The sequence below is a fragment of the Castor canadensis genome, chromosome 8 (assembly GCF_047511655.1).
Source record: "Castor canadensis chromosome 8, mCasCan1.hap1v2, whole genome shotgun sequence".
In the NCBI taxonomy this organism is placed as follows: Eukaryota; Metazoa; Chordata; class Mammalia; order Rodentia; family Castoridae; genus Castor; species Castor canadensis.
The window spans coordinates 46651663-46678997 of NC_133393.1; the positions used below are offsets into that span (position 1 = coordinate 46651663).

Consider the following 27335-nt stretch of genomic DNA (forward strand, 5'->3'; position numbering starts at 1 on the left):
AATTTTTACTATTATTTAAAAAAACTAGTTATAGTCTACATTAATTATGCCTAATCCCTTCATTCCTGGCCTCATATCTTAAAACTTCTTTTGGTTTCAGAATTCAACTTTACATACTATTTAAACCCAAAAATCATTTTCCTTTCCTTGAACACTAGGAAAAATAATCACAGGAAATTCTGAAGAATTTCAATCCCTGTAGTGAGGAAACCATAAAATATGAAAGAAAAATGAACTATACCAAGCCATAGAAGGTAGGAGCTTGTGGAGGCTTTGGTTGTAAATTAGGCTTTTCAGCAAATGAATTTATTCTTTCTGCTATCATTTGATATATTTAATGCTAAATTACTCTCAGAATAACCAAACCAAATCTGAATTAAATATAAGAAAACTTTCCAACCTGAGAGTCTCATTTAAGAACCCATTTCTCCTTTCATGGCACTGCTTACAGAGTTGAAATCTGAAATTATCTTGTGTCTTTTACTGGTGTCCTAGTGGTGAGTACACTGAGGTGTGGCCTAATGACTCATTCTGTGTAACTAACTCTGCTCTCTCCAGGAACTGAGCCGTATCCACATATGTAAGAGATCCAATACCAGATGTCAAAAAGTCAATGTTTGCTTAGGAGAGGAAATATGTCATTGAATGATTAACTCCTAGGAGCAATAGTAAAACTTTTGAATCATCTGAATTTATTTTAAAGTACTAATTTTCTTCTAAGTTTGTAATTAGGATTACTTACTAAAGAAAACAATGAAGGCACTGTGAACGTAAAGAGTTTCCTTTTTATTCTCAGTCTACTAAATTAGCCTGAGGAATTCCTGCTCTCAGGAAGCTTTATAATCTTATCAGGATTGTACCTGGGTAGATTCTACTCAGGTGTGTACTCCTGAAGACAGGGAGTACCTGAATCTGTGGACAGTTGCCAACAGCCATAACCACTTAGCAATAAATAGCATAGCAATAATAAATTACCCAGGAATATATGCTCCCCACCCCACCAAACCTTTCTCATTTAAGTAAAAAAACGCAACAAGTGTTAGAGTGCTTGCCTAGCATATTGAGGCCCTGGGTTCAATCCCCAGTACCGCAAATAAATAAATTTTAAAAATTAAAAAGATCAAAAGGTGGCCCTATCCTTCCACTGTAAATGAGGCCTGTGACATTAACTGGGGAATGTGGTCATAAGTCACATCAGGCCAAGCGGCATTAGCAGGCCTGCTTGCTTTGCTAACAGTGTGATGCTGCAGGGGCCCAAAGTTTCCCTCTCAGTCCTCTCAGATCAGTTTTTGTGGATCAGAGGAAAACTGTCCACTCCATGGCCACAAGCATTACCCTTGGCCAATTCACGTAAACATAAATCATTTAAAATTGTTACCCAATTATATCTTAGTCCTGTAGAAGGAGATAATGGAAAACAGCCTAGAAAAGTCATTTTCTAAATACTATTTTCCCCCCAAATTTATTGAGATATGACTGACAAATAAACATTGTACATATTTCAGGTGTACAACATGGTGTTTTGGTATACATATACAAAACCTTGTCTGAAGATTCCCTCAGTAATCTTATGTGGGGTGGTGGTGATGAGAACACTTATGATATGCTCTGCTGGACATGGCTCAAGTGGTAAAGTACCTGCCTTGCAAGTGTGAGGCGTTGAGTTCAAAATCCCAATACGGCCAAAAAAATTTTCTTTTAGAGATGGGAGCATGGCTCAAGTGGTAGACCACCTGCCCTAGCAAGCACAAGAAAGAGAGAGAGAGAGAGAGAGAGAGAGAGAGAGGATCTACTGTCTAAGCTAGTTTCAAGATATATGATACATTATTATAACTGTATTTACCTACTGAACACCAGATTCTCAGAACTTATTCACCTTGTAACTGAAAGTTTCTTCCCTTTGACCAACATCTACTTATCCATGACTCCCATTTATCCATCCCCAGTCCTTGGCAATCACCATTCTACTCCCTATTTCTCAAAATTTCATTATTTTTTATATTTAATATAAAAGTGATTTCAGAATAATATTCTCCAAGTTCATCCACATGTCACAATAGCATGATTTCCTTCTTTTTTAAAGACTGGATACTATTCCATTGAATACTATCCTCTTGGTTTGTCCAACTTCCAAGTTTATTTCTAAAGAGAAATGTTTTTTAATGTAGGTGAAAGTATTTTAATAACTATACTGTAGAAAAATTAAAGATTGTATAAAATAAATTTAAACATTTGTAAGCCTATTCATTTAATTAATATAGAGTATTAGTTTGAGACCAGATTCTAAGAATGTAAAAGGCAATGAGAAAACATTCCCACCTTTTAAAAACTTACAATGTAACTACATTGTAAATGCATACTAACTAGTGTACAGTTTGGGTTGTTTGAAAGATACAGATGTTTTTTGAGGGGAAGCAGTAATCTGAGGTCCCAAGAAATTTGACTATTCTCACACAGTTCTACAAGTAAGTTTATTTTTCCTTTTTTAAAAAAAAAAAAAAAAAAACTTCATGCCAGGTGTGATGGCACAAACCTATAGTACCACAACTAAGGAGGCAAAGGCAAGAGTTTAAGGCCAGCCTGGACTACATAACAAGTTCATGGCCAGCCTAAACTACATAGCAAGACTCTGGCTGAAAAAAAAAAATAAGGGCTGGGATGTAGCTCAGTGTAGATCACTTGCCTAGCATGCACAAAGCCCAAGTTTGATCCCTAGCACTGAAGAAAAAAAAAGAAGGAAGGAAGGAAAAAAAGGCAAATATCAAACCTTTTTCTCTTGCTGTCATAAAATAAACGGCAAATATCTATTCTGAAACTTTCAGATAAACATTCCATATGTACATAATTTATATATAAATTAATTCCAGCCACTTTTTTAAAAGGAATCTAAATTGGATATGCAATATAAAAATATACTTCTGGAGAGTGGTAGTTTTTTTCTTTCAAAGTGTTTTTATAAGCATACATTAGTTGTACAGGGGAGACTCACTGGGGAGTAGTAATTTTTATTAGTGTTTCATTCTTACATATTCATTGTAAAATATTTATAATATACAAGCAAGAAAATGAAAATGATTCATAATTATGTCAGTAAGCTATGCTCACATTTTGGTACATGCCTGTCAACATTTTATGATTATATAATAATGAACATTCATGTAGATGTAACAATAGCTGGTGTATGAGCATACAGGTAAAGATATATTGAGGATCTTATTTGATAAATGGTTCAGCTTCTGCATGTGTTTCCTTGAAGTTTTTAAACTGATGAATTAACACTTTTCACTAAGTATTCAATTAAGATATAATTGTGAGTGACTATACAACATTTTAGTTTGGTTAAATAGATGTAGTCAAATTATTTATTTTCAAACTTTTTTCTATTACAGTAAATGGTAATGATGAACGTGCATTACAATAGCAAACAACAACAAAAAACCAAGAAAACATTTTATCTCCGAGATTATTTCCTTAGCAGAAACTCTTAGAAATAATTCTGATTACAAGGTTTATTTTTTTCAAGGCTTTTAATAGATGTTGCCAAGGGATTTTGTGTGTGTGTGTGTGTGCATTCAATGTTTGTATTTGTAAAACACAATGGCTTTAATGGTTATCTGATATTTCTTCATAATGTAAGCAATCAATTAATTTAGCACACAGAATGAATTATGTTACTCCTAGGTACAGTTTGGATCTGGACTGTCCTCCAAAGACCCATGTATTAAAAGCTTGGTCTCCAGCTTATTGTTATTGAATGGTGGAACCTTTAAGAAGTGAGACCTAGGCCAGTGCCAGTGTCTCCCACTTGTAATCTTAGCTACTCAGGAGGCAGAGATCAGGAGGATAGAAGCCAGCCCCAGGGAAGTAGTTCCTCGAGACCCTATCTCAAAAAAACCCATCACAAAAAAGAGCTGGTGGAGTAGCTCAAGATGTAGGCCCTGAGTTCAAATCCCAATATCCCCCCAAAAAAAAGGTGGAACCCAGTGGGAGTTCTTAGGTCATCCAAGATGTGCCTTGCCCTTGAAGGAAATTGTGGGGCCCTAGTTTTTCCTCTTTCTCCTTTTCCAATTTAAGCCAATTTTCCAATTTGCTTCACCCTATGCTCCCCACTCTGATGTGCTATCCCTCCAAAGACCCCAAAGCAGCAAGACCATCTAACCATGGATTGAAACCTCCAAAACTGTGAGCCAAAGCAAACCTTTTCTCTTTACAAGCTTCTTATCTCAGGTAGCAATGGAAAGCTGACTAACACATTCCTTTTGGCCTGGCCCTTCAGCGGCTTCAGATTCTGAGTTGCCAGAAACTTGTCTGGCAAAATCATGGGGCACTTTATTAGACTCATGGCACCTCCTTGTAACACTGGGGAAGGTGATGTAGTTGTCCTTCTTTCAGCTTAAAGAAATAAATTCGAATAAGTTTTTATAAGTCTGAATGCTTAATGAAGGTTTTTATAGGCTAAAACCCACGCTGCAACTTTTTCCCATAACCCTCTCCTATCACCATAATATCCAAGTTCTGAGACATGTGGCCAAGGCATTATCAAGAAAGGTTAAAGGAGAGGCCGATCTAGCCAGGCAGTGTAGGGATGTTTGAACTCATCTTGGGCATCTTGAGGCATACAGTGTCCACCAGCAGTCCTGGAATAGTCCCCACAAAGTTCTGGATGCTCCCAGCATTGACACCAAAGAGATCACTTAGGACCCTTTAAGTGCCCTTGCCAGTGTCTTATAACAATTGATAAAATAAATACCATGATCATAGATCAAATTGTGGGACTATTAATATATCCTTGTCTTTGTCCATTTTATGTTGTTATAACAGACTGGCATGGACTAGGTACATTACTAACAATATAAGTTTATTCGGTGTTTTAGAAGTTAGGAAGTGCAAGAGCAGGTGCTAGCAGCTGCTGAGGGCCTTCTTTCTGAATCATAAGGTAACAGAGGCATTACATGGTGAATTAGAGCAAGCATGCTAGTTTGGATCTTCCCCCCACCACACACACCTCTTCCTCCTCCTCTTTCTCCTCATTCTTATAATGGTGGCACCACCCTCATGACATCATCTAACACTAATTACCTTCCAAGACCTTATTTACCTCTTAATACCACCAACATACAAATTTGGGGGTTAATTTTCCAACATATGAACTCTTGCGGAACACCTTTAAACCAAGCAACCTATAATACAAAAGGAAATTCCATACATTTTAAGACCAAAGAAAATACCAATCTTGGGGAAATATCGGAAAGCTATGAAAATTCCATCTAGGAAGACAAAAAAGAGAATAAGGGAAATTTAACCTCAAATCCCTTGTCAACCCATGATTTCCAGTTTCTTCTTTGTTTGGATTTTATTCTGAAGCTTTCTCTCTTGTATCATGTAGTATCGTATCTGGTTTGTCCCCTTGAGAAAATGGTGTAGTTTAATTGGAAACTTAAAAAAAAATCTCAGAAAAATGCTAAGCACATAGGTTTTTAAAAAGTCCTTGCTAATATTTGAGTATCTTTTCTCCCTCTTAAATAAATAATTAGACTCACTTATGGGTTCTTCAGAAAAGGAATTAACTAGTAAATGACTGGTAATATCATTCTTTTTCTTTGCAGAATCAAGCTGTAATAAAATAGGTCACTATCACCTGCACATTGATGGGCTTATCAATATTTTGAAATATTCAAACATATTTCCTGTGTTGGTTTAGAAGGTGGAGTAGATGTTGCCTATTTACTTTGGTTGGTTGTGGGTGTTCTGAAAGTCCTATTTTGTTCCATATTAGATTATGCACAAATCATTCTGAGGGCTTCCCAAATTCACATTCTAAATACACATTTTTAAAAAGCATTAGAGTCAGTACTATTTTCTTTAGTATTTTTATTTTTTATATATTTTTTATATTTTTAAGGCTAAAAAAGATTTATACAATTGACATATGGCATGCAGTAAATGTTCTTTGATAAGCATCTAGTTTAAAGATGAATTTTTTACCTTGAGGTAGAAATAAAATTCTGAATTTAATTTGAAGTAGGATACTTTTCCAGCTTCTGAAGATTTAGCTAAGCCCAAGGGAATGCATAGTATTTCAACTCTCAGTATTGTACATTGAGTTATAAATATTGATGTTGCTTTTCAAACAAGATTTCCATTACAAGTGCGATCTTCTCAAATTTGCCTTCTCTTTCACTATGATTTTTATTGCCTTAGTTATATCACATGTTGGAATATACCCACAATTTTATAAGGAAAGCTAATGATGATAAAATGATCATAAACTTTTCTCACCAACTTTGAAAGAAAAATATGTTTGGCTGTTTTGAACTTTTAAAATGTGATGTACATTAAGTGATCATATTTTATATTTAACAATATTCATTAGTCTTAAACTCATTACTGTTGTTTATAGCATATATATAAGATATATTCAACAAGAACATTTATTAACCACGTGTCAAACACTTATGATATGTCAAGTCCTTATAAACAAGTCCTTTTTTCTGTAAGGGGTGATAGTATCTAAAAAACTTCTTCACTGTGTCCTGTCAATGGCAATTAAGCATTCAACTTTAAAATGACACTTATAGCTGCTTTAATTATTTGCTCCCTTTTTTTTTTTTTTGGCAGTATTGGGATTTGAACTAAGGCCCTCATGCTTGCTACCACTTGAGCCACTATGTCAGCCCATTTGCTTCCATTTTTAAAGTTATCTTTATTAACAGTTCTTAAGACACATATATTATTCAAATTCTCAATAATACCCTCTTTTTTAAAAAAATATTTTTATTGCATGTGTGCGTATATGTATGTTGTCTTTCCTTCAGCGCCTTCATTGTGTGCCTGGATTGTGAGATTTCATGCCTCTAACTATGACCAGTGGTGTTGCAAAGAACCTCTTTATGATAGTTCTCCCTTTTCAAATGGATTTCCTTTTGTTTAGTGATGGTGTATAACTTGGTTCTTGTATCTGGAGAGAAAAGAATTCAAGGAAGATGCAAAAATATAGTGAAAATTACAGCAAAGTTTATTAGGAAAGGGATTTAGTATAACAGAATAATGGAGAAAAATGGGAGAAACATTTCCTGTTCCCCATACAGAAAATGGAAATAAAGACTCAAAATGGCGGTCCTCATCTCTAGTCTTTGAGTCTTTGAGCTGAGGGGAGGGGTACTCGGGCATGTCTGGTAACCTCTAATCATTAAGATAATGAATCTGGGTTGCTAAAATGGCTGTTAAAACAGTCTGGTGTCATTCAGTCCTAGCCAAAACACAAGAACAATAGGTGTGCTTTAGGATTTTCTTTTTAGACTTGCCTTTCATTGTTTTGGTTCCTCCATCTATCCTAGAACCCTTGCAAGCTTGTTAACATTTTCAGAGAGGAAGGCAGATGCAGACAACCCCTTTAAGTCTCTCTGTTCTTGTAACTTTACATCTAAAAGGAGATGGGAGAGGATAGCTAGCTGCTCTGGCTTTTTAGTTTTTACTTTCTTGTTTTAAAGTCTGAGTTTGGAGCTTTCAATATTTATTTAAAATAATTTAATTCCCCTCTCTCCTCATCTGTCTATCCCGCCTCACCCATCACTCATGGCTAACCACTAACTCTCTGTTTCTCACCTTAAAAGATGCCCATTCTTGACTATTAAAACTGAGTGCTATAGGTTAGGTGTTAACTATCTCCTAAAGGCCCAAGTGTGGGGGTCTGGTGGGAAGATCTTAGATTATTAAGGGCATGCCCTCAAAGGCAATTGTGGAACCCTAGCTTCTTCCTCCCTTTGTTCCTTGGCCAGGGATGTAAGTCATTTTGCTCCATCACATGTTCCAACGAGATGTGTTTCTTCTCCACAGGCTCAAAGTAATGGGTCTAACTGATCATGGACTGGAACCTCCAAACTGTGAGCCACAATAACCTTTTCTCTTTATAAATTGACTATCTTAGATATTTATTATAGTAATGCAAGACTGACTAACTGACTAACACACTAGAACTTCCAAGAAACATATGGGCAATTGAAACAATATAGCATTTAAAAATTGGAATGGCCAGGTTTTAGGCTTTCCCTTAAGTATAGCCCTCCCCTGTAGCACCATCATGTGAAAAAAGCTCACTCTCCCATGTAAGGGGAGGAGGGCCTGCTGCTGTTCTAGTAACTAGAAGCAGCCCTGACAGGTCAAGCAAAAGTCTTTTTCTTCCCTTGAGATGGAAGCAATGTTGAGGTAGTCTAGAAGTAGGGAAATTTCAGGAATCATATGTTTATGTAGGTTGCCAATGTCTGGATCAGGGACGGCTCAGACTTCCCTCACCTGGCCGAGAATTTCCCATGCCCCTCCCCCCTCGTTGATTATTGGATGGGAATCAACAGGTTCCTCCCTTCCCATAGATTAACGCAAGTTTTGAAAGTACCTAGAGAAGAGAAGTACACTGTCTCTGCTTGCAGATTCCAGCTGTACCAACCATGCTCCCCTTTGTATTTCCCTTCCCTAACTTTTAATAAACTCCTTTTACGCCCACATGTCCTGCCATGGATTCTTCCATGAGGGACAAAGAATTTGGAAATCTTCTGATCACAGATCACAGACTGAATGTCACCTTCCTCATTCATCACACATCTTTACTGAAGGGGCCAGAGTGAAGCCTTGGGGAAACAAAACAATGAAGAAAACATAGTCTTTGATATACCTGAGCTTCCAGCTTAGGGAGAGAGATAGGCAATCTAGACAATGGACAGGTAATAATGAGGTAAATACTCTTAGGGAAGTGAGAAGAGACAGAATTAGAGAGTTGAGAAGTGTTTGCTTGGCTATGGAGGTCAGAGACTCAGGGTCCATTCCTTCAGGAAATCAACATCTGAGCCTCACAAATGGCATTGACCAAACAAGAAGGAGGTATTGTAGAAAGGAACAGCAGACTGCACAAAGATCGGGAAGGTAGACAGAGAACCCATCTCCCCCAACCCTCACCCCAGAGAACTGTGTGTGTCCTTGGTGTCTTGGGAGGGATTTGGTGAGACTGGGAGCAGTAAGAGTTGAACAAGGCAAGAGGATGGGAATTAGGAATTCAGATTTTGTTCTAGGGCAGCAGGAATGTGTGATCACTTTTCAATAAGGCTGTAATAGAGTAAAATTTTAATTTGACTTTAAAGGATTGGCAGCAACCAAGCTAAATGGTGGGAGATTGGTTAGAAGAAGCATGTAGCCAGCCCATCAGGCACCAGAGGTTGAAGCCCCAACTGAGCTAGTGCACCAAGAGGGCGGAGAGGAGAGGAAATGCCCTGAGGACTGGTGAGGACGTTGGATGGACCAGCTTAGAGCTGACTGTACAAAACATTGAATAATAGTGACTGAGCCAGCGGAGGCCATACTCAGCCCCATAGCTCAGATCTCCTGCGTAACTTTCCCTTCTTCCTTGCCTTTTTTCTTTCTCTCTCTTTCTCAAGTTATTCTTTCTGGCACTGGGGATCAGACCCAGAGCCTTGCCCATGCTAAGCACACACTCAGCCACTGAGCCTCCCCCCAGCCTCCCAAGTTACTCAATCTAGAAATTTCCAGGTCCTTCCTCTCCCTTAACCCCCATGTCCTCATGGTCACCAGATTTTTTTTTTCTTTCTTACGTTCTTAAACAAATTTTATTAGCATATTATAGTTGTACAGGGACATTTACAAATGTGCTTACAGTATATCTTGATTAGATTCGTTCCCTCCATCTTTCTCCCTCATCTCCCTCCCCCCCTTCATAGAACAATTTCAAAAAGTTTAATTGTTCTGTTTTCATAACATGAATACAAAATACATCAACCATTTTCACCAGATTTTATTGATGTCACCGAGGGTTACCCAAATCTGATTCCTTTCTTTCTGCTGTCTTTGTGACTTGGGCCTTTTTTTAGCCTGCCTACCTTCCTTCTTCCTACCACCTGCCACTTAAGTCCTTGTTAGCATTGATCAGTGCTAGAATAAATAGATAGCAAAGAGAAAAACTCATCCCAGTGAGCTTTGAAGATGTGATTTAAGCAAAGAACTAATGATATTTGGTAGATCGTTACATTTTAATATTTATTTATTAATTTATTTATGGATTTTTGTTGTTGTTTTGAGATAGGGTCTCATTTCCCAGGCTCGTCTGGAACCCAATATAATCCTCCTGCCTCCACCTGAGGACCAGGATTATAGGCATGGCAAGCCTGGCTTAATTGTTATTTTATTTTTTACAGTGCTGGGAGTGGAACCCGGAGCCTAACACATGCAAGGCAAGCACTCTACCACTGAGCTACACCCCAGCCCTGGGAGATTATTTATAAATATCAGTTCAAAGGTTTTTATTAAACCTTTTTCAGTTTAATAAAAGTTGACCTAACAACATAACCATAACAATATTTTCTAGAATGTACTGAATTAATTATATAAACAGTAGTTCTTCCTCTAAAATTTCTGCTAAAGAAGCTACCTGTCTGTCCCTTTGTGTTCCCTCCTTCCCTAAAGAAAAAGCTAAAATATTTTAATGAAGCACAAAAAAACTTTTTTAAAGTTACTCTGTTTTATTAGGAACCTGATTATGCATACAAAATGATTGCAAAGGAGTGCTCTTGACTATAGTAAATAACTAATTCAAACACTTTATTTCATTTATTCTAAAATATAGATAATTAAAATGAGAAACAGTTTCCCAAGAGCACTGTGACTAATACTACTCTTCTGTTGTTCTATGCACGCAGGACAAGTTCCTTAAAACTCTTGCCAAATACATGTCCTATTTAGGACAGCCACTGATACCAGATTGAGTTAACATGGACTAATCTCTTCCGGACAGATGGTATTTGATGCTAGATTACTAAACTAGGCTCTTATCTCTCATGATAACCCTTTGTTCCTGAGAACTTTCTCTACTTCCCTCAAGGTTGTTATGTTTGAAAATTTTTATGCTTAAGACTATATCATTTTCCCTTGGTGTACATGGGGATTGGTTCCAGGACGCTCCATAAATACCAAAACCCAAGGATATTCAAGTCCCCTATATAATTGGCATAATATTTACAGAAAACCTACACATATCTTTCCATATACTTTAAATTATCTATAGATCACTTGTAATACCTAATACAATGCAAATGCCATAGAAATATTATTATACTGTATTATTTTAAAAATAGTGACAAGAAAGAAATATGCATTATGTTTTATATAAATGAGATTTTTTCCCCAGAATTTTTGATCTAGTTTTGGTTGAATCTGAGGGAGCAAAACCCATAGACAAGGAGGGTGGACTATAGTTACATAAATGTTCATTCTTTTTTGTTGTTGTTGATAGTGGGATTTGAATTTAGGGCCTTGCACTTGCTAGGTAGGCTATCTACCACTTGAGTCATCCCACCAGCCCTTTTGTGTTGGTTATTTTTGAGACAAGGCCTCATTTTTATGCTAGGCTGGCCTGGACCATGACCTCCTATTTGTGCTTCACTGAATAGCTGGGATGACAGGTGCATGCCACCATGCCCAGCTGTTGGTTGAAACGGGGTCTTGTAAACTTTCGTTCTGGCTAGCTTTGAACAATGATCCACCCGATCTCCACTTCCCAGGTAGCTAGGATTGCATGTTTGAGCCACTGTGCCTGGCAGAAAAGGTTATTCTTGAGTGGGAAAGCCATTATATTGCAGAGTGGATAGGCTTCCAGAATGGAACACCACAAAAGCATATGTAGAAGAATAAGAATACCTCTTCCTTTCTCTTAAAATTCAGTTTAATGATAAGCAAATAGACAATATATTAAGCTATTTCACACTTTGTTGAAACTGTAATATAAATATGGTCGAAAGGTGGTTTTAGAAAACTCAAAATCAGTACTTTGTACAATTTTATGAGAATACAATGGCAATTTTAGAGTAAATGAAATAACCAGCTCAGGTGCTACTGTGGGAATAGCATGGGACATTATTGAGGTGCCTGAGACCTTCCAGAAAATTTTGAGGCTCGCAGGCTAAACTGAAGTAGAGGATACAGGAGTGGGGAGCAAGGATATCCCCAGAACATGTGGGAAACTTGGCCTACCTTAATCTGAGGAGATGGCTTTTTAGATGAAAGTCCATCTATGCATCAGTAACCCTTGTTCCTAGACATGATATTTGGAATTTGTATAATAGTAAAATTTGGGTTACGGTGGTAACAGAATGTTGGAAGATTTGTATTTGATTCTCTTCTCTTCCACTTGCAGGCTCTGTCAGAGGTAGCAAGAGGTTTTTCTAACCTCTAAACACTGGGGATAATACCATTTTCCTTCTTTACCTCCAGGAGTATATCAAAGAAGAACCAAGAGAAGATGGAGGTGAGGGTGTCTGTGACAAGACCTTACAAAGACAAGGCATTGCTCCATGGTTTGGTTAACTTCGAGCTTCCAGAAGCTGAGGTGAGAGGAAAACTGAGGTGAGAGGGGGATCTCCTAGGACTTCTGTTTTATATATGTCATTGAAAGTTTAAGTAATGAATGTATATTAATAGACTACTTCTAAATTTTTTTAAAATGGAAAGATTACAGAAAAGGAGCAATGGTATTTTAAAAGGAATATTGTATCAGTTATAGCAATTTAATGTAAAAGAAATAACTCACTTGTCTTTCTCTTGGAACATAGGTCCTTTATTATTCTGAAATCCAAAAAGCTTTGAAATAGAGTTTTTTCACAGTTTTTAATAAAACTTATTGATGGTTAAACATAACCTAAACCAATGTGAAGCCATTATGTATTTATTTATTCCTTTGCTTTTGTTTTTGTTTTGTACTGTCCTAGGGTTGAATGCCTTGCCTCTTGTTTGCTGTGCAGGTGCTCTACCTCTTAAGCCACACTTCAGTCCTACTTTTGTTTTTGTAAATGTGCACATAGATAACCTGCTGTCTGATACATTATAAAAGAACCAGGTTAATTTTTGAAAATATGAAAAATTCTGATGTATCTTTTAACCCCAGAGATTTCATATAAGGAATGATGTACCTTGTAGTAGCTACTTTTCATTCCAGTGACAAAAATACCTGACAGAGACAACTTCAGGGAGGAAGGATTTATTTTGGCTCACAGTTTCAGAGGGTTCAGTCCATGGTCACTTGGCCCCAGGCACTTGGGTAGAAAATCATGGCAGCAAGAATATATGGAGGAGGACACTCTTCACATTATGGTAGACAGGAAGCAGAAAGCAAGGACGGGACTAGGGATCATGTATAAACTTCAAAGGCACACCCCAGAGACCTCCTTCCTTCAGCCACATCCCACCTCCTAAAGTTTCTACCACCTCCCAAAATACTGCCACCAGCTGGGTACCATTAATACATGAACCTTTTGGGGAAACCCTTCATATTCCAACTATAACATTCTTACACCCAGTTCCCAGATACTCATGGCCATCTCATAATGCAAAATGCATTTTGTCAATCTCCATGAGTCCCCAAAGTCTTAACAGTTCCAACATTGTGCAAAAGTCCAAATTCAAAGTCTCTTCTGAGACTTAAGGCATACTCTTAGCTGTGAGTCCCTGTAAGAATCAAAATGAAGTAACATACTTCTAAGATACAATGGCACAGAGTAACCTTCCCATTCCAAAAAGAAGGAACATGAGAATGGCAAGGAAGGCTCAAACCAAAGCAAGACTGAACCCAGCATGGCAAACTAAATCCTATAGCTCCATGTCTGGCATCTGGACACATGAGAGCACATAAGCTCCAGTGAGTTTATGAAGCCCCTCCCCGATGCTCTTGCCATTATCAGCCCACCTGGCCTCTCTCTTGGCTCCACTCATTGCCTGAGGCTTTCCTCTGCAGATGGCCCATATTACTGACATCTCCAGCATCCTGAAGTTTCCACACAGTGTATGCTTCACCTTTACAGCTTCATTCATCAACTATTCAGGGGCTGCCTCCAGGGATCCTGACCTTGGCACACATTGCGACTTACTAGGCCTCCTTTGGTATCTATGTGGGATCCTCCATGACCTCATAACTCTTGTGTTCTGCATGCCTGAAAAACCAGCATCATGTGAATGAAGCCAAGGTCTTCAGCCCACTCCAGATGTAGCTGGGTTCTGTGGACCATGGCTGCAGAAGCTTCTGAGTGCCTGGATGACTAAACCTGGGAAAACAATTCCCAAAGCCTTGTGTATGCAGGGCATCCTGGAGCTCTCTTTTCAAAGCAGTCTTTCAAATGACTTAAAACCTTTATACCCTTGATCTTGTGTTGGTGGGGTCTGGCCAATTCCTGAAAAACCCACAAGGCATCTACAGGTACAAAGTACTTGAAGTACTTTTTTAATGCTGCTAATCTTTTTAACAGCCACATTTTCCTTTTCCATAACTTTAAACACAGTCCTTTTCAGACCAAACTGCACATTTTTTCAAATCATTCCACTCTGCTTTTTATTCCTGATTCTCACGGTAAATGTGGCAGAAAGTAGCCAGCAAGATTTATGCCATAACCTAAATGCTTTTCTGTCATGAAATTTCCTCCACCAAATTAATTAGCTCATTATTTTGCAAGTCTCAGGACACTGGCAAAATGTAGACAAATTCTTCACCAGAATGTAATGTGAATGGCCTCTATTCCACTTCCCAAAAGAGTCCTCATTTCCACCTGAAACCTCATGAGCACAGTCTTTACTGTTTTCATTTCTGCCATCATTCTGGGCCTCTGAGATCCCACCAGAATCACCCATTAAACTCTGCCTGTGATATTCCAGGCTTTCTCTACCCTGGGTCTTCAGACACTTACAAATTCTTTCCACAAATCAGCTCCAAAGGCTTAAGAACCACATGATCAGATAGTCACAGCAACAACTTCACTTCTCTTGTACCAGTTTCTGTATTAGTCAGTGTTATCGTTGCTGTGACCACATACCTAAGCAAACAACTCAAAGTGGGGGATTATTTATTTTTGCTTAAGATTTCAGAGGGTTCAGTTCATGGTCACTTGGCTCCATGTTTCTGGGCCTTGGTGAGGCAAAATATCACGGCAGTGGGAGTGTGTGGAGGAAAAGGCTGTTACTTCATGGTGGACAGAAATCAGTGAGCAAGACAGGGACTAGGAGCCAGGTATAACTTTCAAAAAGCATGTATCCAGTGACCTGCTTTCTCCAACTTGGCCTTACCTCCTAAAGTTTGTAGAATCTCAAAAAAAAAAAAAAAAAACACCAACTGGGGACAGAGCACTCAACTCATGAGCCTATGGGAGACATTTCATATTCAAACCATAACACATCTGAAATGCATATTAAATTCATGAATAAAATAAATACTCAGGGGGCTCTTTCTAGAGATTTAGTCAAGGTAACTCTAAGCACTGTAGATCTGGTAACTTTTTAGAGTGCATAATTTAGTACACCAAATATGCACTGGATAGGTATTTTGTAGAGGAATCTAAAGAATGACAAACCATGCTTGCTGCCCCCCCCAAGGGATTTCCATTGTACTGGGACTATACTTCCAGTAACTTTAATATAAATTAAATTGAGCTCAATGCCATAACAGTACTATAATCAGACAGTAAGCTGAGGGGGGAGGAGAGAACACTGTTTAAAAAGCCTAATATTGTAATTTCTTTTTCTTTCTAAGCAATTCATTGTGTAGCTGACACCCTGTCTGTGAGACCTAAGGGACCCTGTGGAATCAGCATTCCAAAAGGTTCCCCATGAGTCACACTAAAAATGTGAACTTTGAAGGAATGACAACCCAGTCACTTCTGTGGTGAACAGTATCAACAGTCTTCCTCACCAGAGATGGTGCTGTGGCAGAAGAATTGTCTAGGTCAGGGGTTCAGAAATGTGTCACCCCTCAAAGGGTAATGGTAAAGCCCCACTTTTTAGTGGTTAGTATTGAAACATTTTGGCTATAAAGCCACCAAGAAAATAGTGGATAGTGAAGAAAGAAATTAACAATTTAAAATGTAATTATGTCCTGCTTAGGCTAGGATAATGGAGAGTGCACATGGATTTTTTTTCTTGCCAAGCCTCATTTGTGTCGAGGGTTCCTATGGCTTCAATGCCATTTGTTGCTTCTGTAATTGTCCCTTTTCCTCTTATTTCCTCTTTTATGATTTCTGATAAATACAGTCCCATAGTACAGGTATATTATCATATCCACAATGCCAGCATTTTACTTAGTCTGTGGTTGGCTGCTGTAAACATAACACCCGAAACTGGGTAATTTATAATAAAAAGTTTATTTGGCACATGATTCTGGAGGCTGACACGTCCAAGAGCATTGTGCAGACATGTGGTAAGAGCCTTCCTGTTGTGTCATCCTGTGGCAGAAAAGGGAAGGGTAAGAGAGCACATGCAAGATTCAGTAAGCCAGGTCAGAACTCATTTTTACAGCAAGCCCACTCTTGTGAAGAGTAACCCACTCCCATGATAATGACATCAATCCATTCACGAGGGCAGAGGACTTATGACCTAATCGCCTCTTATTAGGGCTCATTTCCCAACACAGTTGCATTGGGGGTGAAGTTTTCAACACAAGAAGTTCAGGGGACGCATTCAAACCACACCAAGTCTCAAGCAGTGGCTAGAGCTGCAGGTAGAAGCAGCTCCGGGTCATGTAAAAAGGTGTGTGAATTTTAATGGAAGAGAACTTGAGCATTGGACAATAAGACCAGCATCCCACCGAGCACACAAGGGCAGCTGCAAAACGAGCAGGCAGGAAGTACTCTTCATGACCCATGGTACCTTCGGTATGCATGTGGTGTGTACAGACTCAAGCAGCATCACTGGAAAGCTCTGGGGATTAGCACTATAGCAGGGAAATTGCATAGGAGCCACATACACTTTAAATCTCAGCCTCCAGAGCCCCACGTTGTGAAAGCTCTAATAGGAAAGTGCCCTAAAACTCACGTAATTCCTCACAGAGGGAGCTGCTCACATTGCTCCACAGGAAGCTTATAGCTTGTTGTGATTGTCATAATTTTATTGTAGTGGTGGTTGCCAAATCAAAAGAGAAAATGGGGAAGAGAATAACTTTTTATGAAAATATTTCCTTTCAAACACCCAAAACTTGTCAACTTAGTTGGAACTGTGTTCCTTCTAGTGTATGCCATCTTCTGGGCTGTCAAACCCGTAATATTTGTGGGTGGCAGAATGATGTCATCTGTGCTCAACAGCTTGTAGTAATTTCCACTCCCAGCCCTTCTCAAAGGTTGAGATGATTGCTGTAAATGGGACCTACGCTTACAGATGAAAGTGTCGCTTTTCTTTTCCATTGAGATCACAATATTCTTTAGCAGGATGACAATTGTGCTGCCACCAACATTACATCAGGCTATCTCCCTAGAAATGGCATCACTTAAGCATGTGAGCACAGCTGTGAAAACAAAGCATATTTTCCTGTGAACTTGGTAAATCCTCCAGGCACATACTAATTGGCTTGCCTTTTTAAGAGTAATATCAAAAATGTAATGTAAGAAATGTCAGGAGAAAGTTCAGGCGCTCTGGAGGCACTGAAAAATCAGGCCTGGGCTCTTGTCATGAGTCCTACATCTGTGAGGACTCCCACTGTAAGTGCAGTTAGAGGAGCCCTGGAGAAATCTCCCATCCATTGTAACCCCTATAAGTCCACAAGATCGCACTGGGACTGGGAACACACATATCATCAGGTAATAGCCAAGAGAGCATCAAGTGCTATGTCATAGTCTGCAGACAACATTTATATAACTGCTATCAAGATCTGAAAAGTTGAGTACCTTTTATAACTGGTGATCCCAAATCTGTGGAAGCTTTCCAACAATTAAATATCACAAATGCACAAAGATTAGATCGTCAGCCATGAGTGATAGATGAGGCAGGGTAGATAGATGAGGAACTAGGAAAATCATGATATTTTAATAAATATTTAAATGGCCAGACTCAAACATCGGAACAAGGAAGTAAAACCTAAAAAAACCACAATATCCAGCCCATCACCTCCCATCTCCTTTTAGATGTTAAGTTACAAGAGCAGGGCTATCTACATTCTAAGGCTGTCTGTGTCCCCATTCTTTGAGATGTTAACAAGCTCCTAGGCTCCTTGGATGGGTGGAGAATATCATGTCTAGCAAATGAAAGATCTAAAGTACACATTAAGGTCCCTGTGATTTGGGTGGGCCTGGATGACACCTCTCTGTATTAGCAGCCATCTCAGCCACCGAGATCCATTATCTTCAACCATAGGTACTCCCCCAGCTTGCTGAAAGTTTAAGACAGAGATGGCGCCTACCATTTAGAGTCTTTACCCCCATTTCCTGCATGGGGGACAGGAAATGTTTCTCCCTTTTTTCCCCCATTTTATCCCACTTTTATGCTGTTAAACTAAATTCCTTTCCTAATAAACTTTGCTATTTTACTATATTTTTGTATCTTGCTTGAATTCATCTCTTGCTGGATGCAAGAACCAAGATACTTTTTCAGGTAACAGTATCAATGACAAAATGAGAAAGGTTTCTGGTGTTGGAAATAAGTTTCTGTAGAGATGTTACATGGATGGATGGGAAAGAATTAGAAATGACATTATGTGAGTTGAGGTGTGCACCAATGGAAAACTCACTTCCTTTATTCTACAAATGCCAAAAACTGTCTAACAGAAAATGCCTACTTTGTGGTTATTAGAAATTACTTCACCTGTAATTTCTGTACAAAATGTGTCCCTGGAAACCCCAGGACATTTACCTGTAAAGTCATAGATACAGGGTTCTGAGCACTGGGGGTTTCCAGGTGTTCCCCTCCACAGACAGCTGGGACAGGGGCTAGAGCTTTCTTTACAACTTTGCTTTCTTACTTCTTCATCTGTCTCACTGTCTTCTGTTATATTAAAAAAAAAAAGTGCAGAGAGGGAAATAAGGAAGTTCTGATAGCAGACAAAAGTCACCTCATTCAGTGATCTGGGTATCAGTGGGCAGAAGCTACCTGGTCAGCCCTCACTCATTCTTGGAGCCCATTTCTCCTTCCACAATGGAACAATATTCTGAAGCTCAGTATCACCAAGTGACAGAAGACATGCATAACATTTTAATTTGCTAAGGCTGTATCGCAAACTTGGGCAGGGAAGGTCTATACAACAGAGCTTTATTTTTCTCACCATGTAGAGACTGAAGCCTAACCAAGCTTGGTTTTCCTGAGGCCTCTCTTCTTGGCTTGAAGATTGTTTTCTGGCCCCTGTGTCTTCACATGGTCTTCTCTCTTTGTATGTCTGTGTCCTAATGTCCTTTTCGAAAAAGAACAGTAGTTAGATCAGATTAGTGCCAACCCTAATGGCCTTACTTTAACTTCATGACATTTATAACTTCAAACACAGTCATATTTGGAGATCCTAACGTTAGGACTTCAGCAGATGAGTTTGGGGAGGGGAGTATAATACAGATATAATATAGATATAATACAGAGGGGAGTATAATACAGATAGAACCCTCAAGAGTCCATGTCTCTCAGCTAACCTCAGGCCTACTTGGCCTGGCTGGGCAGAACTGCAGTGGTGTGACTGAGAAGAGCCATTCAAGAATCTCAGGAATGAGGCTGATCATGGTGGTGCACGTCTATAGTGCCAGCTTCTTGGGAGGTGGAAGCACAAGGATCTCTGTCAGGCCCAGGAAAAATCAGGAGACCCTGTTTGAAAAACAAACTAAAAAGCAGAAGGTCTGGGGCATGGCCCACGTGCCTAGCAAGCACAAGACCCTGAGTGCAATCCCCAGCACTCCAAAAAAAGAGAAGAAAAAACTCAGGGACAGTTCAATGTGGGTTTGAACAGGAGTTTTGGGCACAAGGCCCAAACTCCTGAGATTCCATATGCCAGGTCCAGCAATTCACCTCAAAATGCAAAATAAAGAGGCATAGTGAAGGCAGAAAAACGAGATTCATTACATGGATCAGGACATGCAGTGGGAAGAGGCAGAGGAAGCACTCAGCCCATCTTCAGCCATCTTCAGGGTACAGACATGAGCTGTAGATTTAAAAAGACAAAGAACTGGGGATGGGCGACAAAGGTATGCATAAGCAGTCCCAGTCACAGGTGTGTTCTGGTTGGTCATTATCACAATCTTCCTTCTGGGAGAGGTTCTGGACTTGTTTTCTGGAGAGTAGTCCATCCTATTGGGAGTAGTTTTGGTTCCTTGTCATTCCTGTCCTTCCTTGATTCCAAGGTGGTTGCAATGCAGAGAGAATGGGTCAGAGTGAAGACAGATAGGAAATGGGAGACAGATGTCATGATTTTCTCCTGCTTTTAGTTAATTCATGGACCTGAGTAAGGAGTCCATGCTTTTCAGCAAAAAGTAGTTTGAGTACCTCTTTCAAGTCCCCGCTTATATTTGAACATTCCCCAATCCTGAGGGGATTAGGGTTTCTTGGCCAGTGGTAAATTAGTATAGGAGATAGGGACAGACAGCTGACAGGTAAATCAAAATCAAAACTACTTGTTTAAGTCTAAAACTATTAACATTATTATAAAGCAGAATACAGAGGTAATAAAAGTCAGAAGGCATCCAGTTAAATAGACTATATAGGGGAACCCATTTTAAAATAGGCCATAGACTACTAAAAGATACATTTGGAGTCAGCAGAAAAAGTCATTTTTTTCTCTACTTAAATAGAAGGCCTTAGTAAAAATTTGAGTTTGTCTTCTGTCAGATGTGCCTGTAAGGGCCTGACTATCCAATAGCCATGTGTAAGAACACTTCTTTAAAGGGCTTTGGTAAGTTTTGCAAGGAGTGGCACAGGTAACTCTAGATTGTGACAGCTTCCCTTTCTTGTCTCCAAACTGTCTCTGAACGGTCTCCTCTGAAGATTTTGCTAATAAATCATTCTGGCAAAAGTCCCTTGTTAGAGGGAAAGTGACAGGTCAGATGGAAGTCAGTGCCAGTAAGACCCGTTTGGCCAAATTATAAGCAACAAAAGAGGTTTTAGAGGCTCTTAGGTTTGGATTACCATTTTTAATTCTGATTCTGTCTGTCCTGTTGATGATGTGCTAGGATCTTAATGCAGCTGCACAATGCCAACAGACAGCAGTTAAAAATTTCACAAGGAAAATACAGAAGTAGCCAACAAAAGCAAATATTTAAAAGACTGACAAATAAGTACTTGTTAGAGTCATTTCTACTTGTTTGATTAAAGATGCTCTAGAGAAGGACCCAGACTGGGGATGACAAGGCTTAGAATAGCCATGGTTAAAATACTGAAGAGCACTTTAGCAATTGTCAGAACATCTAGTCATTTCCATTGCATACAGCATTTTAGGAAAATAGGGCTGAGAGCATTACAACAGCAACACTAAGTGCTCCTTGTTACAATTAGGAACACATGGACACAAGCCTGCAAAAGACTAGCATCACTAAAAATTTTAATTTGGAGAACACCTACTGGTAAAGTTTCTTCCTAAGCTTTGTGTTTATGAAGGTTTATATATTTGGGGAAAATAAATACATTAAAATGCTATAACAATTAGCATTATAGCTGCATAGATGTCAAATGTATGTATTAATTCAGCTTTTTTTTCCCCTTGGAGTAAAATTTAGAATTTTGGCTAGACAAGATAATAGGTGCACAGCACTGATAAAAGTCAAAATTTTAAATCTCTTATAAGTTAGGGGGGCAGTGCCAATGCTCCAAAATAGCTTTATTTCCTAATGCACAAGAACATCACTGTAACACTTGTTTGGAGAAAACAAATAATTCTAGGCCAGATTTTAAATTGCCCAAATGGCATGGTTTTTTCCCCTGAATGTTACTTGTTATAAATAGGAGAACTATGAAAAGTTAAATTGACCATTAATGAAGGTTCAGATGCAATGCATAAAAAAGAGCATTAGCTGGCCATTTTACATGTAATAAATTGACACACTTTTAACTCTGCATATGTTTGTACAATATTTAGATAACATCTAGACATACGGTTCTGTATACTTTTAGTCACAAACATATAAGGCACTAGTTGTATTAGAATTACTTAAAATAATAGTTGTTTCACCACACAGATATAAGGTGATCACTTAAGAGACTTTTATAAGAATTCTGATTGTTAAAGTTTAGTTTCCTAAGTAGTCAAAGTTGACAAGATGGACATCTAAGTTGACAAGATGGACAGAAAATACAACCTATTATTTTGATAAAATCTTTCCTTTAAGTCAGTTTTTTACAGTTGTTACTAAAAGCACAACAATATTATATTGTTACTGTACACATAGAGAATTTAGTTTTCGTTTTGCATCAGTACACTAAATTTTGACTTTAGAAAATTCTTTTTGTAACTTTTAAATTGCAGCCAACTTACACACTTAAACTTTTGGTAAGCTTTAAGACCTTTCTAATTTGTGTCTTGAGTTAACTTTTACAAAATTTTGAATTTAGACAAAATTGTTTCTTTTCCCAATAAAATAAAATACTCTATTAGGCTTATATTTTAATACAGACTCAGGAAGAAGAACAGTATTAAACTGTTTCTCTATACAATAAGCAGTTTCCAAAAGTATATTTGTTAATAGATCCAACTATACAAGAGAGTTGAATGCAAATTACACTTATGACAGAATGAAACAGATTAAGGTTACGGTCCACAGAATTCTTTTTCTTCTCTCCTAATGCAGAGGATAATTTTTGATTGCTTCCATTTTAGTTAGACCTGGTTGACATAAGCAATTTGAAAAAAAATCAAACTGGTTTTCTTAAAAGTAGCAGCAAAAGAGATGGGGAAGAGAAGAGAACAGAATCAATAGCTCTTTTTCCTTAACTCTTCAATAAGAATCATCCTAAAGATGTTCACATACATGCATATGCAAAAAAGTTTTAAATTAGGCATACCATAAATGTCAATTTAAGTACACATATATTCAAGATCATGCAAGCTTTTAAGTGGCCACAAGTTCATTGGTCAGTAATTTCTAGGAATTTCAGGAGCAAATTGAGATGTGCCTCATTCTGTTTTTTTAGGACTCATTTTGGGAGGCTTGATAGCTGAAGCAAGAGTCAACCCTAGAAAAGTGTTTTGAGTCAATCTCAGTCTCCAATAAGACTATTGCCACAGCTGCACGGCTGTCAGAATGTTAGCCCCTAATAAGCCAATCATCATTGGCATAGACTAATGGACAGACACAAAACACAATGACACACAAAAACAATTACATTAATTTAGAGTGCACAACAGAGATCTTCAACACAAACAGCCTGGGTTCTCTGTTACCTTGCATTCCTTCCCTGCCAGCACAAAATTCTCAAATGCTCCCAAATGCTTAGGGAAACCTCTGAACATGGGATCCAAAATTCCTTGTCAGACAAATGGCAAAAATCCCAAATGGTTTAGAAGAACCCCATATGGCCCAGAAGAGCCTCAGGACAACAAGGAAAAGGAAGGTAAAGGCCCAAGGTGCACTAACGGAGAAGAACTCACCAAGGTCAGACTTCAGGGTCCCTACAATCCAGATGTTTGTTTCTCTTTATCATCACTAAATGATTATAGCTGCTAATGGCCAGTGCCTAAAGGACACACTTTCTCCTGGCTGTCTTGCCAAAGCTGAAACTAGAGTTTTGGAGCCAAGGCCCAAATTCCTGAGATTCCATGTACCAGATCTGGCCACTCACCCCTAAATACCAAATAAAGAGGCATGGTGTAGGCAGAGTAAGTACTCAGCTCATCTTCAGGGTATAGACATGAGTTGTAAGTTTAAAGAGACAAAGAACTGGAGGTAGGGGACAAAAGGTTTATATAGGTAAACAATCCCAGTCACAGGTGTGGCTGGTTGGTCATTATCTAAGTCTGTATTTTGGGAGAGGTTCTGGAGTTGTTATCTGGAGGGTGATCCATCCTGAGGAGGGTCTACTGTTGGGGGTAGTTTTGGTTCCTTGTCATTCCTGTCCTTTCTTGATTTCAAGGTGATTGTAATGCAGAGAGAAAGGGTCAAAGCAAAAACAGATACAAAATGGAGGATAGATGCCATGTTCTTCTGCTTTTAGTTAATTCATGGGCCTGAATAAGGAGTCCATGTTTTTAACAAAAGTAGTTTGAGTACGTTGTACAGGCTTGGCTTCCTACTATAAAATTCTGTCACTAGCCTTTGCATTTAAAAATTTTGAACTGCTATAGAAACATTTCTCCTTCTAGAAGAAGAGTGGATTTCTTCCTTTCCTTTTGCCACAGAAGTTTCCAAGATGTAGGGCATTTCTTAAAATCCATATGAGGTCCTCATTATTGTGTCAGTTTTGCAGACAAAAACCTCTGCCAGCAAGTCTTGGCAAAGACAGCCTTGTAACTCAGAAATTCCAGACTCCCAAAGACTCGGTGACACAGATGTGAGTGATACCTCTGCAGACTTCAGCTCCAGTTAGAGGCAGCTGTCTGGCTGCCTCTAACAACCCAGCACCCCTCAGGATGCCACAGTACTAAAGGGAGGATGCCACAGTGGGTGTCAGGGTTTGGCTTGACCAACAGAAATCACACCATTATGTTTATGAAAAACATAGGGACTTTTAATTGAGCAGAAAAGTTTTAGTTACCTCACTGAAGTTCACCCACCATTAAATGCATTTGGTATATTTTATATTATATCCAACCTATGTGTATAGAGCTATAGATTCTTCCGTGTTTAGTTAAACACTGAGCAAAAAGGCACAACTGACTAAATTTTAGACATTCAAGACCTATAATATTGCTCAAAAGGTACATGAGTACATAGTTCTCTGAAAGTCTTGAGATCTAAGACCTTAAATTTGGTAAGGTAAGGAAGATAATGGCATACCCAGAGTAGATTAAATGTAGACTCAAATTCTTTAGAAGGAGATTTTTATTTCCATGAAGATATAATTATAATTTAAAGACAGAAGAGAAAATGTATTTACATAAGTTTTTTTAATGTAACATTTCTCAAAGTTTTTCATAATAGGCTCTGTTGATTAAAAAAAAAACTTTAAAATTAGTTTCATTGCCTTAGGTGCCAAAATCTTGATTCAAGTAAAGCAAGTTTGGATATGTTCACTAAGTGAAATAGATACATTGAGTGAGGAATTATTCTTTGGAAGTTAAGATTAATAAATTGGTGCTTCCTTAGTCATTTGAATGTATAGCACTGGAAAGTTTTATTTTTCAGAGACAATGATAATTTTCTCTTAATTAATAGAATAGATGATATAACATTTTAAATCAGTTGTTTATAAAATTAAAACACTATAGGGGCTAAGGAGTCTTTCACTGAATTGTGAGGGTATTAGCTTTTGCTTGAACTTCCTAATTAAAAGCAAACAAATCCACAAATAGATTCTCTTTCACTGTGCAGGCAATGTCTAATTATAGTTCACTTAATCTACAGTGAAAAGAGAGATGAAAGTTCTATCTTTCAAGTTCAGAATGTGCTGTTGGAAGAGCTGTGTTGTTTAAAAGCCAAGGAACGGGAACCCCTGCTGTAACCATGACACCTGAGATGATTGTGCTCTCATTTGGAAAAGAAGTCTTGGGACATAATTTATGTCAAGACATTCATTCTCTACCAAATCTAAACAAGTAACCTAAGAAATATAAAATTAGGAAAAGTATCATTTACACAGAAAGCTGAGGAAATAAATCACCAAAGTGGCAGAAATAAACCCATTTCTAGAACTATGACACAACCCCCTGGGAAGGAAATGGGTAAGGCTCTGGCACCCATGGAGTCTGGACTTGTAGGAATGAGATACAGAGACAGAATAGGGTTAGAAAGACACTTGGTGCAATGAGCTGAATGTTTGTGACTCCACAAATGCAAGTGTTGAAACCTCATCTCCACTGTGCTGGTATTAGGAGGTGAGGCCTTAGGTCATTAGGGAGGAGCCCTCATGAATAGAATTAGTACCCTTATAAAAGAGGCCCTAGCGAGTTGCCCTACTCCTTCTGCCTGTGAAGATAGATAAGAAGGCAAGTCTATGAACCAGGAAGTGAGTCCTTATCAGACACTGAATCACCTAGCATCCTGATCTTGGACTTTAAAAACTCCAGAACTGTGAGAAATAAATTTGTATTGCTTATAACTCATCCAGTGTGTGGTTTTTTTTTTTTTATAGCAGCCTCCATGGATCGACGCCTGGGAAGTGCCATGTGAAGTCTGTCTGGGTTTGTGGACTACTTGGATCCCCCATATAGAGCCAGGGCAGCATGCAGAGGCCCACACCACGGTAACTAGTGAAGAAGCATGGTTCTGTAGCTCTGGAAAAGAAGCGTCCCAAAGTGGAAAGGTGATCATGGTTGTGGCAATGAGCAGACTGGTGAAACTGAAGGCTATGGAACAGGGACTACCACCCTCAACAAGAAGCTGCTGGTAGTGTGGGAAAAACATGTGTTGTGTTCAGTCTCACCAGCCTCAAACAAGTCAGTAACAACAGTACAATAGACCTGCTTTGCAGTAACACAAAACGATAACTTAAAAATAAGTGCTGTCCAAATTCTAAAGTAAGCTGGGAACAGTGGCTGAAGCCTGTAATCTGAGCTACTTGGGAGGCAGAGATTGGGAGGATCACAGCCCAGGGAAAGTTTGCAAGAACCCATATCAACTAATAAACTAGATATGGTGACATCTGTCTGTCAACTCAGCTACACAGTAAGTGCAAATAGGAAGATTGTGGTCCAAGCCAGCCTGGGTATAAATGGTGAGACCCTAATCAAATATATATCTAAAGCTAAAAGGGCTAGAGCCGTGGTCCAATTGGTACAGTGCCTGCCTAGCAAGCACAATGCCATAAGTTCAAACCCCAATGGTGCCAAAAAAAAACCAAACAAAAAAAAACCCAAAATCTAAAACAGAAAGGAAGAAGAGTAGATGATAAGAAATAGAATGAGCCTATTGTTCTTTAAAAGTTCTTGAAACTTTTAATGGTAAATAATACCCAAATTATAAATTAGCTAAATAGTTATTAAAATGCTTTGGTTGCTCTAATAACTTGTTCTCTCTCAGTCTGGTTATGTTGATTGCTTTGCTTCTTGGCTTTGGTTGTTTTTTTTTTTTTATCTTGGTGCATGCGCACGTGTGTGTGTGTGTGTGTGTGTTGTAATTTTTAATTGAATGTTGGACATTATGTTCAGAATAATTGCCACTGAGGTAAAAAATATTTATACTTATAAATGTTTATGCCTCCTGAGCTAGGTAGGCCATTACTGTTAGTAATACAATATCCCAAGACACTGCATTTATTCTAAGTAATCCTACTTAGGGGTTGAGGTGAGTTTGAGTTTAATTATTGCTGTAATGACCTTCGGTTTATTAATGACGTCAATTAGCATCTCCTTATGCTTAGGGAAGGGACGAGTGTCCCAGGGGTGTCTTCCTAATGCACCTGCTCCATTCTTAGTCTTCTCTTAGTGCTTTGCCTAAAAGGGGAGCCTATCTCCATGATCTTGCTCCCTCCCCAGA

At 38.6% G+C, this 27335-nt stretch overlaps 1 protein-coding gene and 1 long non-coding RNA gene across 5 annotated transcripts in view; one reads left to right on the top strand and one right to left on the bottom strand.

Moving 5' to 3' along the window:
- Window positions 1-26977, top strand: part of Bloc1s5 (biogenesis of lysosomal organelles complex 1 subunit 5) — a 123075-nt gene extending 96098 nt beyond the window's left edge. The window contains exons 4-5 of one of the 4 annotated variants that reach the window (XM_074082924.1): window positions 12271-12385; window positions 25993-26977. In XM_074082924.1, the coding sequence (XP_073939025.1) occupies window positions 12271-12385; window positions 25993-26250 (373 nt within the window). In that variant the 3' untranslated portion in view covers window positions 26251-26977. Of the gene's footprint in view, window positions 1-12270; window positions 12403-25992 lie in introns of all 4 variants that reach the window. The other 3 variants (XM_074082927.1, XM_074082926.1, XM_074082925.1) reach the window with 3 other exon arrangements.
- Window positions 16157-23476, bottom strand: LOC141425482 (uncharacterized). The gene is made up of 4 exons (XR_012450490.1): window positions 23354-23476; window positions 19061-19186; window positions 17691-17809; window positions 16157-16256 (listed from the first exon to the last, which is right to left on the bottom strand). It is a non-coding gene; the product is annotated as an uncharacterized lncRNA (long non-coding RNA).
- Window positions 26978-27335: the final 358 nt, after the last annotated feature.